This window comes from Ictalurus furcatus, chromosome 6 (genome assembly GCF_023375685.1).
Source record: "Ictalurus furcatus strain D&B chromosome 6, Billie_1.0, whole genome shotgun sequence".
Classification (NCBI taxonomy): Eukaryota; Metazoa; Chordata; class Actinopteri; order Siluriformes; family Ictaluridae; genus Ictalurus; species Ictalurus furcatus.
Window position 1 is genome coordinate 26,298,444 of NC_071260.1, and position 12,531 is coordinate 26,310,974.

The following is a 12,531-nucleotide window of genomic DNA, read 5'->3' on the forward strand; positions in this document are numbered from 1 at the left end:
AGAGCCGTGTTTCTTCATGTATTGGGTGAATGTTAGTGCTGGTTAACAGGTGCAGATAGTCAGTAGCTAACAGAACTTAGCTAGCTCAGTAATGTTGAGGTCAAAAGTTCTTCACAAGGTTAATGTGACAAAAAGAGAGGTTGAGGTTTAGGTTGTAATGCTTTCCACTATCTCTGTAATGTTGGTTGACTTAATTAGGTTGTGGGAATAAATGTTCGCAAGTTAGCTAGATTTTCCTGGTGATGCTACAGCACCATTTCATTCTTTAGGTCAGTGGAGGTCTCTTTTCCAAAATTACACAATTTGGGATTTTGTAACACATTTCCACAGTTGAAGACACTTTTCCATATTTTGTAGCTAACCAATTTTAATAACTAACCAACACTCTTTTTGCTTTTCAAATGGAAGGGAGTGGGACTCTTGTCTTTCCAGATGGCTGGGAGATTGGTAAGAAGATAAATCAACTCCAATTCTTATATCTGTTAAATGTTTTTATGAATTCAATAAATGTCACCAGTATTTCATTTAATTGTTTATTTATTTTGTGAACATTTCTGGGAGTGAAAAAGGAACAGATGAATGGGTTATAAGTCTTATTCCTAAATTAATGGTACCTTTAATGGTACTGTTTGTACTAATTTAGACCAAGTAAAAAGGGTTCGTGTTGTTACTGACATACTGAAATATTCCATGTGAATGTGGTGGGTGTGGTGAATGTGGAGCCGTTTGTCCCTTCACAGGTATATAAGAGAAGCCTCAGTAGACTTGTTATTCTACAGACATAAGACAGACTGCAAACTTTCCAGTGTATTTACAGCATTGGTAAGCACAAATACCATTTTTTAATGTAGTGACTCCAACGAGCCCTCTTAAATTGCACTGTACATTTGTTTGTGTATGTGTTTTCCCAGGAGCTTTCGATTCTAACTTACAGGCAACATGAAGCTTTTGGTAAGTCTCTTTTTTTCACTTCCACATTAACACATTGTTTGTCTTTTATATATACCTGAGACTACTGATGCATTTTTTTATTAAAAAAAAAAAGCAAAGGTCTGTTACACCAAATATCCACTTTATTTAGTTTATTACTGTTCACTGCTCTTTATAGTAGATTTTTTTTTATGTAGAAATGTTTAATTTCAATATATTTGACGACATCTTTCCAGCATTTCTTTACATGTGCTTTTGCACAGTACTGTATATTACTGGTCCTAAAATGTAATGTTCTAATGGTGTGTTTACTCACTTTACTAACTGAATAATGTCATTGGATTTTGTCATAGATCTTTGGTGTGATTTTGATTGCTACACATACTGGTAAGCAAGATGAAGAGTACGTAATTAGTCTCATCAACTGAACCTGAAATGATATTTAGTTTTTTATTTTATCTACTTTTCTATTTTTATTTCTCAAGGAGCCCAAGATCTGGAAAAAAAGCGTAAGTTTTACAAGATGGCATGACATCACAATGTCTGTTACATATATGCAGGGAGTAAAGCGCTTTCACATACTGCATATATGGAATATGATGCATGTGACTATTACCTGAAAAAGACTTGAAGGCTTTCTTTTTATTGACTTCCTCTTGTTGCAGTTTGTTACACTCAGTGGTTTGACCGGGACAATCCCAGTGGGAATGGCGATAATGAAACCTTGCGAGACTTGAGAGCAGAGTATCCAAGAATGATCTGTTCCAAACCTCTGACCATTCAGGCTGCAACACTCACTGGTGTTCCTGCAGAAAGCATTGGACAAGTGTTTCAAGTGTAAGTCTAGAATGCATTGTGCAGTAGATCTTCACCAATGTGAATAAATTAAGAAATAAAACACAACAGACATGCTGGATACTAGATTATATATATATATATATATATATATATATATATATATATATATATATATATATATATATATATATATATTAGTTAATTCCTGCTGTCACTTACAATAGCAATAAACTGTCAGTGTCTCTTCTGCCTCTTTATGTCAAAAAAAGACAACAACAAAAAAAAACCCTTCTTGTGACATAATTGAGATACAGCTGTTAAGCCCTCTGTATTGAAGACTTTCCTGTTAGAAAATCTAAAGTTAGAGATTTACCCCTGACTGTAACAAACGATGACACTGCAGACTCTGCTATATAAAGTCTCCCTCACAGAAAATCTCTCCATACCAACAATTAAAAAAAAAAAATCTGTTCATGTAGAGCGTCCACCATACAAGTCCATACAAGTCCGTACACCATACAAATAATAATGTATTAGGACCTTGGAGCTGGAACTATTATAAAAGTTGCTGTTATAAAAAAAAACAAACAAAAAAACCAATTAAACACCTTCTAAATCATAAAATTTTCATATTAAAATATTTTGAAAAGTGATTTATTTGATTCATTAGTTTGGCCTTTCCCCATCTTTCTCTGTCTCCATCAGGTATGATACAGTTTCTGGATTTGCCTGTGTCAGTTCTCAACAAAAGAATGATGAATGCTGTTTGGACTATAAGGTGCGTTTTGGATGCCCATGCCCTTGGCCCCCATTCAAGCCTGAAGTGGAGTAGATCCCAGCCTAGAACTTTTACTTAGATACTGCACACATGCATGCTTGTTTCTTCAGCCATTTTATTAAACAATTTAAAAGGCTGTTTTTCTTTTTTCTTTTTAAAATGTCTAAAATGTCACTGAGTATATCTTGTTTTTGAGATGATTAACTTTTTCACTTGTATTCTTAGACATTTGGTGATTAGGTTATTGACTGTAGCATGTTCTTTGTATGCTGTTCTCATTACGAATTAAAGAATGCAAACATATGGGATTTAAATCATACGTTATCTAGTCAGTTACTTTGCAAAACTATAGTTTTATTAATGGAAGTGTCAGTGTTTGTTTTTTTAAATTCTGGTTTTGATAAGTATTGTGTGTGTGTGAGTGGCAGGGCAGATTATGTTTTTATATGTTATTATATCTTGCTTCAACAGTGGCAAGACAACTCCCTGAGACAACTAGAAGTTAAAATAATGAGAGAAACATACTTTGAAAGGGAACACATCCTATTCTGTGTGAACAGATATTGGGATTATAAATCGTTACTCGTCCACATTATATACCTTAAAATCAAACAGTACTAGGTGTGTTGAAAGGAGGTTCAGTATCAGCATCATAGTAAATGGTCTGCACTTATATAGCGCTTTTATCCAAAGTGCTTTACACTGTGTCTCATTCACCCATTCACACACACACTCACACACCAATGGTAGCAGAGCTGCCATGCAAGGCGCTAACTTGCCATCGGCAGCAACTTGGGTTCAGTGTCTTGCCCAAGGTCACTTGGACTATGTGGAGTCATGTGGGCCGGGAATCGAACCGCCAACCCTACGATTAGTGGACAACCCCGTAGTCATAGTCATAGTCAGTGTGATTCTGCAGTTTGTAGTTTCTTTGGTCTCTAGACTGTTTACATCAACTGTATGTGCAAATGGTTAAAGTGATAATATTTTTCTTTAGCCATGCACCACTATTCTAGATTCATTACACATAAAGTGAAATAGTTCAAGCCTTTTTTGTTTTAATCGCAATGATTATGGCTTACAGCACATGGAAATCAAAAATCCAATATCTAAAAATATTAGAATAAAGAATTTATAATACAGAAATGTCGACCGGTTTATGGATTCAGTACTTTGTCGGGGCTTTAAACCTTTTGCAGGAATTTCTGCATCAGTGTGGCGTGGCATGGAGGCAATCAGCCTGTGGCACTGCTGATGTGTTCGGGAAGACCAGGTTGCTTTGATAGCGGCCTTCAGCTCGTCTGTATTGTTGGGTCTGGTGTCTCTCATAGATTCTCTATGGGATTCAGGTCAGGCGAGTCGGCTGTCCAATCAAGCACAGTAATACCATGGTCAGTAAACCAGTCACTAGTAGTTTTGTCCTGCTGGAAAAGGAAATCAGCATCTCCATAAAGCTCGTCAGCAGATGGAAGCATGAAGTGCTCTAAAATCTCCTGGTAGATGCTGCATTGACTCTCGACTTGAGAAAACACAGTGGAACAACACCAGTACATGACATGGCGCCCCAAATCATCACTGACTGTGGAAACTTCACACTGGACTTGAAAGGCTCAGGAAATCTTTGCAGCTGTTTTGAGTTAATTAGCTGTTTAGAGCTCTTCTCAGGACAACATTTCTGCATGACACATTTTTTACTCTAATATTTTGAGATACTGAATTTTTGATTTCCATGAGCTGTAAGCCATAATCATCAAGATTAAAACAAAAACAAGGCTTGAAATATTTATCTTTATCTGTAATGAATCTAGAACATGAAAGTTCCACTTTTTGAATTAAATTACCGAAAAAAATGAACTTTTCCACAATGTTCTTATTTTTGAGATGTACCTGTAGATTTCAGCAGGCTCAGTCCCACAATGCAGACAGAAGGTTTTTTTTCATGGTATTAAAAGCATCTGTCTCTGTTTGTAGCCTTTACTTATTTGTTGAAGACATTGTCCTGGCAATGGACACAACTGTTGTCTGTGTCAAATAACAAAGTGTGAAGGGCAATGCCTATGAAAAGGTTGCAGCATTCTTCAAAGGTCGTTCCTTTCTTTTGAATTCATTGTGTCAAATAGGAGTGGCTCTCAAGCAAACCCCCTAAACCCATTTTAAAGTGGCAGATGGACACAGTTCCCAAAAGCTAATGTTTGTCTGAGCCTCTCTTATGTGGGATTTGTGTCTGCAACATATTTTGGACCTTCAGGCAGAACAAAAATACTAAATACCAAAATTTGGTAATGAAATCGCCAACCAAGTTTTCTCTGTAGGAGATATATTTCACAAATTTAGTCTGGACTGAAACTTTCAAAGAAGGCTTGAAGTTAGTATGGCAGCAATATAATGTGTAGGCAACAAAAAGGCAATCCCTTGGCTATGAATAAACCCTTTAGACATGAGCAACACTGGCTACACCTTTAACCTGAAATGTGATGTTGGTTTAATATCTAAAATGTGTTGGTTTAATTATTTGGATGAGAAGCAAATATTTTGTTCATGTGATTAGGGATTTTAATAATCTATTCATACTCTGAATTGCTGTCATGTTTCTGAATTAACTGTCATGTTCTGAATTGATGTCATGTTTATGAATTAGGTGGCATTTGACTTAGCTGTTGTGTGTTTTGTGTCAATAGGTTTTGCACTTACTAACTTAAGAAAACATCTTTTTCCTGAAGATCAGTGCATAAATGTCTGTGATTTTTTATTCTTTTTTTCCCTTGCTCATCGATCCTCTGAAAGCCCTTTTTGGCACGGCATGGAATGGCTCACATAAGCGTGTGCTTCTTGTGCAGAGCAAACTCCAAAAATTTGAGGGGTTTTTATCACTCAAAGTAGCTGTAGTCCACACCTCCAAACTCATTTTCTAAACCAGACTCCAGGTGTGCTAAAACCTGACTCCAATTAGCTTTTTTAAGGTCATTAACTCAAGGGTTCACATACTTTTTCCACAAGCACTATGAGGTATTTTTCATTGTTCTCAATAAAGACATGAAAGATCAGTAGTTATTTTGTGTTATTATTTTAGACACATTATATTTGTCATACCCTTGACTTAGATGAAGATCAGATCACATTTTATGACAAATTTATACAGAAAACCATGAAATTCCATGAAAGGTTCACATACTTTTTCTTGCCACTGTATTTATAGATATATGTATGATACCAGTGTCAAAGACAAATTTCCGCTCTGTGACAAACAGAGGGACAATAAAGTTAAACTAAACTACTGGTGATGTCTTATTCAATTATTTTATGTCTTATTAAATTTCTTTTATACTAGGGCTAGAAATAAACATACTGGAATTTTTAAAAGCTGCAGTTTTTAAAATTTTTTTTAATTGAATAAAAATTCCCACTATTTAACAAATCAGTTAATGCACATGCCTGAAATGTACAGATTATATTTTATACAGACGAAAAATAAATGAGTACTGGATTTTAATTTCTTGGCTAATGATGGTCATAAAAGCTGATGTCCATGGGTGATGTCCTTCTTAGAGATTGCAGAAGTCGGTACTGGAGCAGGTAGCAGTGGTACCGGGAGCCTGCTGTTGCTCCCTACAGATGTACTCACTCATGCGTCCTTTCATAGAAAATCTCACTGTTGGAAGACAAATAAAAATAGCACCTTTAGACAGGTTTATGAAACAATGGGTTATTACCCACTGGAACCTCCTTGGAACAAAAACTGACCTCTAGAGCACATTAAAAGGCACATGTGTTGCTCACAGTTACACTTTTAGGGTCAATTTATAATGGGAGTCTCAGTTTCAGGCCTAATTTATATACAAGGGGGTACCTAGGTAAGTGTTGTGTGCATGCAGAACATTTCAGGTTTGAGACTTCTCCTCCTCTTCTTCTTCTTCTTCTTCTTTTACAAATGAACATTGTCATAAACAGAGCTGTGGTGTTGTTTCTCCTGTGTTAAAAGCAGTACGTATCTTCTAGGCTTTAGTCACTTACTGCTTTTATCACAGGAGAAACAACATCACAGTTCATTTGTAAAATCATCATATGTTCAGTTGTAAAACACCCAACTGAACACTGTAATTACATGTTTGGATAAAATACATTCATGCATACCAACTGTACACCTGTACCAAAATGATAGATCAGGCTGGTTCCTCAAATCTGGCCTTCATGGTCCACTGTCCTGCAGAGTTTACCTCCAATCTCAAACTCACAATTTTTAGAGCAGAATGCTACTAAAGAGTACTTATTTCCATGAAAATTTCAGGTTTGTATCTGATCCCCCACCAGAGATATTCAAACCGAAAATCAGGGATTTTTTTTTTTTAAATTGCACTTTTTCACCCACATAAAAAAATAAATAAGAGAAGTCTCAAACATGAAATGTTCTGCATACACACTATACTTAACCTAGGTACCTCCTAAAAAAATTAAGCATGAGACTCGAACCCTTCCCAGTATAAATTGACCCTAAATGTGGAACTGTGAGCAATCTTGAACATTAGATTTGGACTTACGTTCTAAGTCTAAGGAACAAGAATGTGCAAAATGTTTGTATACGTCCATGTACCTTCTAATGTGCTCTAGAGATCAGTTTTTGTTTCAAGGAGATAGGACCATCCTGGGCTGAGGTATTGAGGTTTCGTTGAACAGCTGTGCATGTGAAGACAAATAAAATTGTTATAAATAAAAATGTGGTGTTTTTATTCCCACAACTGAATTAGCAGAGTGCCCATGCATCCTAGGATGGGTTCATGAATCAATGGGTTATTAAAAAGACCTGGGTGTTTAAAACATTGAGATATATATTTACAGGTTCATATTTTATGTGTCATATTCTTCTTCGATTGAGAATATTATACTAAAAGTTCTTACGGGCATCTATGATGGCACAGACAGGATTTTGCAAAAGAGAGCCACATTTCTCTTGTCTAACTGAACAGCCTTTTCCAACACATCCATAACACCTCAAAGCCTCACCTAAAACAGACCAAATACAAGAGCAGCTGGAGGATTTTTGCATTTCACTAATTAATAATACAAAAATATCTAATTAGAAAAAAAAAATCATAGACTATGAGTTTAATAACCTACTGTAATTTACGAAGAGTAAGACAACCTGGAAATCGCCTTCATTTTTTTATGATACCTAAAAAGAGAAAGAAACATAACTTTAAATCAGTAAACTCACCTCTCACATTAGTAGTTGTGAGGGAAATTACTAATTTTTACTTTGTAATAAGTTTGTTCTTGTTCTGTTTCATTCTCATGTGAAGATAACGCCTAAGAAGGCCATGTCATGTCACTGAGATCAGTACAGAATGTTTATCTGCTTACAGAGACACAAACATGTTCTTCTGTTCAAGGTCCGTCTAAACATCTTCCAAGATCCTAAAACAAAGCCTGTTTGAACTGCCTCAAATTGCTTCTTATCGGTACACAGAATTATGTCATGCTCTGCGTTTCATATACAATATCTCACAAAAGTGAGTACACCCCTCACATTTTTGTAAATATTTGATTATATCTTTTCATGGGACAAAACTGAAGAAATGACACTTTGCTACAATGTAAAGTAGTGAGTTTACAGCTTGTGTAACAGTGTAAATTTGCTGTCCCCTCAAAATAACTCAACACACAGCCATTAATGTCTAAACCACTGGCAACAAAAGTGACACCCCTAAGTGAAAATGTCCAAATTGGTCCCAATTAGCCATTTTCCCTCCCCGGTGTCATACTGGTCACTGGAAATTCAACATGGCACCTCATGGAAAAGAACTCTCTGAGGATCTGAAAAAAGAAGTGTTGCTCTACATAAAGATGGCCTAGGCTATAAAAAAAGACCCTGACTGAAGATTGAAAAGACCCTGACACTGACCTGCAGCACGGTGGCCAAGACCATACAGCGGTTTAACAGGACAGGTTCCACTCAGAACAGGCCTCACCATGGTCGACCAAAGAAGTTGAGTGTATCTGCTCAGCATCATATCCAGAGGTTGTCTTTGGGAAATAGACGTATGAGTGGTCCATAAGTAATTATACCCCCATCTGTGCAAATTAATATCAGCTGGGTTAGTAAATTGATGGTCTATAAAAAGGCTTTTCATTACCAAGATGTCACACATGAAACATCTCATGATGGGTAAAATGCAAAGAGCTCTCCCAAGAGCTTCACAACCTAATTGTTGTGAAACATATTGTTGGAATCGGATACAGACGTATTTTAAAACTTCTGAATCTTACAGTAAGCACCACTGGGGCCATTATCCTCAAGTGGAAGCAACATCACTCCATCATCAATCGGCCACGCACAGGAGCCCCTCGCAAGAGTTCTGACCAGGGAGTCAAAAGAATAGTCAGAAGAGTAACCCAAGAGCCAAGGAACACTCAGAAAGAGCTCCAGAAACACTTGAAGGCGGCAGGTGCCATCATCACAGAGAAAACAATAGGCAATGCACTGCACTACTCACGCTCACCCCGCAAGACTACATTACTAAAGAAAAGGCATGTTGAAGCTCGTTTAAAGTTTGCTACAACTTGTTTGGACAAGCCTATGAAATACTGGGAGTGTAGTCTGGTCAGACGAGAGCAAAATTGAACTTTTTGGCTGTCATACTACACACCATGTTTGGAGAAGAAATGACGAGCAAACACCCCAAAAACATTATGGCAACAGTGAAGTTTGGAGGTGGAAGCATCATGGTGTGTGGCTGTTTTTCAGTGCATGGTCCTGGCAGACTTCATATAATTGAAGTAACAATGAATGGAGCCCTTTACTGGGCGATTCATAAGAAGAATCTGCTGCCATCCACCAGGATGATGAAGATGAGACGTGGAGGGACCTTCCAGCAGGACAACGATCCAAAGCATACAGCAAAGGAAACTCTCAATTGGTTTCAGAGAAAAACAATCAAGGCATTGGAATGGCCCAGTCAATCACATGACTTGAATCAAATTGAACAAGATTCAAAGACAATATGTGTAGAAGAACGGGCCAAAATCACACCTGAATACTGCGGCCCATTAATTTCTTCATACAGGAAGACTCTTGAAGCTGTCATTACAAACAAAGGCGTCTCATTAAGTATTAAATAAATTTCAGTTCAATACTTTTTTCCTGTGTCATTCCTCTTTATCGCACATAACTTCATTTATGGACTTTAATGTTTGGATTTCTTTATATGTGTGGATTTCTTGAGCTAATACAGATGTCTGGTGAAAATTTCATGTAAATAGCCTCATTGGAAATATATTTACTGGAAAAAAATGTTGACGAGTTCAGTACTTATTGTAAGTTGGCATTCATCAATATTTAGCGTTAATGCTGCTGAAAATGCCTGGCCGAGTTTGTGATATTTAAGCAGGGATCTCTCGAAAATGTATTCACTGTAAAACAGTAACTCAGCGAGTGATAATGAACTTTACCCATCACGACGGCTTCAATAGGGTATATCATGTACTGCTTCCTCCGTGTTGGAGTTACGCTACTAGTGTCATGTGTTAATGTTGGCTGTGAAATATGGACTATTATTGTATAATTCTCTGGGTCTGCAACTTATCTGAGGCTCCAAGCTAGGGTTAGCTAGCTGGATGCTGTCACCAATCACAGTAGGGATGAGTGATGCTAACATAGATACTCACCTGAGCTGATAACATTACTTTAGCATACAGCTCGCGGTAATGTTAGATATTGGTCTTATGGTCTGCACTTATATAACGCTTTTTTAACCTTAGTGGTTCCAAAGTGCTTTACACTGGTTATCATTCACCCATTCACACACACACACTCACACACCAGTGGTAGCAGATATTCCCATGACCTTTTTGCAGGTTAACAATAACATAGCATTACAGCTATTCACCATGATGTAATACAGAAAGTGGGTTAACGTTAACGTTAATGTTAGTGCTGGTTAACAGGTGCATATATGTTAGTATCTGTTGAGGTCAAAAGTTCTTCACAAGGTTAATGTGACAAAAAGAGAGGTTGTGGTTTAGGTTGTAATGCTTTCCATGATCTCTGTAATGTTGGTTGACTTAATTAGGTTGTGCAAATAAATGTTCGCAAGTTAGCTAGATTTTCCTGGTGAGGCTACAGCACCATTTCATTCTTTAGGTCAGTGGAGGTCACTTTTCCAAAATTACACAATTTGGGATTCTGTTACACATTTCCACAGTTGAAGACACTTTTCCATATTTTGTAGCTAACCAATTTTAATAACTAACCAACACTCTTTTTGCTTTTCAAATGGAAGGGATTGGGACTCTTGTCTTCCCAGATGGCAGGGAGATTGGTAAGAAGATAAATCAACTCCAATTCTTATATCTGTTAAATGTTTTTATGAATTCAATAAATGTCACCTGTATTTCATTAAATTTTTTGTTTGTCAATGCCACATAAATTTAACTATATTTTTTTATTATTGAGTTTTTAGTTAGTTAGTTAATTCCTGCTGTCACTTACAATAGCAATAAACTGTCAGTGTCTCTTCTGCCTCTTTTTGCCAAAAAAAGACAACAACAACAAAAAAACCCTTCTTGTGACATAATTGAGATACAGCTGTTAAGCCCTCTGTATTGAAAACTTTCCTGTTAGAAAATATAAAGTTAGAGATTTACGCCTGACTGTAACAAACGATGACACTGCAGACTCTGCTATATAAAGTCTCCTCACAGAAAATCTCTCCATACCAACAATTAAAAAAAATCTGTTTATGTAGGGAGTCCACCATACAAGTCCCTGTGTAAGTTGTTACTATAGAAATAATAATGTATTAGGACCTTGGAGCTGGAACTATTATAAAAGTTGCTGTTATAAAAAAACAACAATTAAACACCTTCTAAATCATAAAATTTTCATATTAAATCATTATAAATATTTGAAAAGTGATTTATTTGATTCATTAGTTTGGCCTTTCCCCATTTTTCTCTGTCTCCATCAGGTATGACACAGTTTTTGGATTTGCATGTGTCAGTTCTCAACAAAAGAATGGAGAATGCTGCTTGGACTATAAGGTGCGCTTTGGATGCCCATGCTCTTGGCCCCCAATCATGACTGAAGTGGCGTAGATCCCAGCCTAGAACTTTTGCTTAGATACTGCACACATGCATGCTTGTTTCTTCAGCCATTTTATTATACAATTTAAAAGGCTGTTTTTCTTTTTTAAATGTCTAAAATGTCACTGAGTATATCTTGTTTTTGAGATGATTAACTTTTTCACTTGTTTTCTTAGACACTTGGTGATTAGGTTATTGACTGTAGCATGTTCTTTGTATGCTGTTCTCATTATGAATTAAAGAATGCAAACATATGGGATTTAAATCATACTTTATCTAGCCAGTTACTTTGCAAAACTATAGTTTAATTAATGGAAGTGTCAGTGCTTTATAATTTTTTTCTGGTTTTGATAAGTATGGTGTGTGTGTGTGTGTGTGTGTATGTGTGTGTGTGTGTGTGGCAGGGCAGCTTATGTTTTTATCTTGCCACAACAGTGGCAAGACAACTCCCTGAGACAATAAGAATTTAAAACAATGAGAAGAATCAACTTTGAAAGGGAAGACATCCTATTCTGTGTGAACAGATATTGGGATTATAAATCATTACTCGTCCACATTATATACCTTAAAATCAAACAGTACTAAGTGTGTTGAAAGGATGTTCAGTATCAGCATCATAGTAAATGGACTGCACTTATATAGAACTTTTATCCAAAGTGCTTTACACTGTGTCTCATTCACCCATTCACACACACACTCACACACCAATTCAATTCAATTCAATTTTATTTGTATAGCGCTTTTTACAATAGACATTGTCTCAAAGCAGCTTTACAGAAATATATAAACACGGTATACAGATATTAAAAGTTTGAATTTATCCCAATCGAGCAAGCCGCTGGTGACGGTGGCAAGGAAAAACTCCATAAGATGTTAAGAGGAAGAAACCTTGAGAGGAACCAGACTCAGAAGGGAACCCATCCTCATCTGGGTAACAACAGATAGTGTGA

At 36.5% G+C, this 12,531-nt stretch overlaps 1 protein-coding gene across 2 annotated transcripts; it reads left to right on the forward strand.

Moving 5' to 3' along the window:
- The first annotated feature begins 543 nt into the window (after window positions 1–543).
- On the forward strand, window positions 544–11,728 carry LOC128609046 (cartilage intermediate layer protein 1-like). Of its 2 annotated transcripts, none has more exons than XM_053627365.1 (6): window positions 544–822; window positions 912–951; window positions 1,284–1,317; window positions 1,416–1,439; window positions 1,596–1,767; window positions 2,434–3,468. In XM_053627365.1, the coding sequence occupies exons 2-6, from the start codon at window positions 940–942 to the stop codon at window positions 2,558–2,560; spliced, it is 369 nt and encodes a 122-aa protein (XP_053483340.1). In that variant the 5' UTR covers window positions 544–822; window positions 912–939; the 3' UTR covers window positions 2,561–3,468. The 2 variants fall into 2 exon arrangements, with proteins under 2 accessions (XP_053483340.1, XP_053483339.1); XM_053627364.1 differs by lacking the exon at window positions 2,434–3,468 and adding an exon at window positions 11,467–11,728 and having other exon boundaries at window positions 563–822.
- The last annotated feature ends 803 nt before the right edge of the window (window positions 11,729–12,531 follow it).

Bases quoted from the DNA above. Each gene is read 5' to 3' on its own strand.
- LOC128609046 (XM_053627365.1), top strand. The intron at 1,318-1,415 runs GTAAGCAAGATG...TTATTTCTCAAG, and splicing joins TTTGATTGCTACACATACTG to GAGCCCAAGATCTGGAAAAA. The intron at 1,768-2,433 runs GTAAGTCTAGAA...TGTCTCCATCAG, and splicing joins ATTGGACAAGTGTTTCAAGT to GTATGATACAGTTTCTGGAT.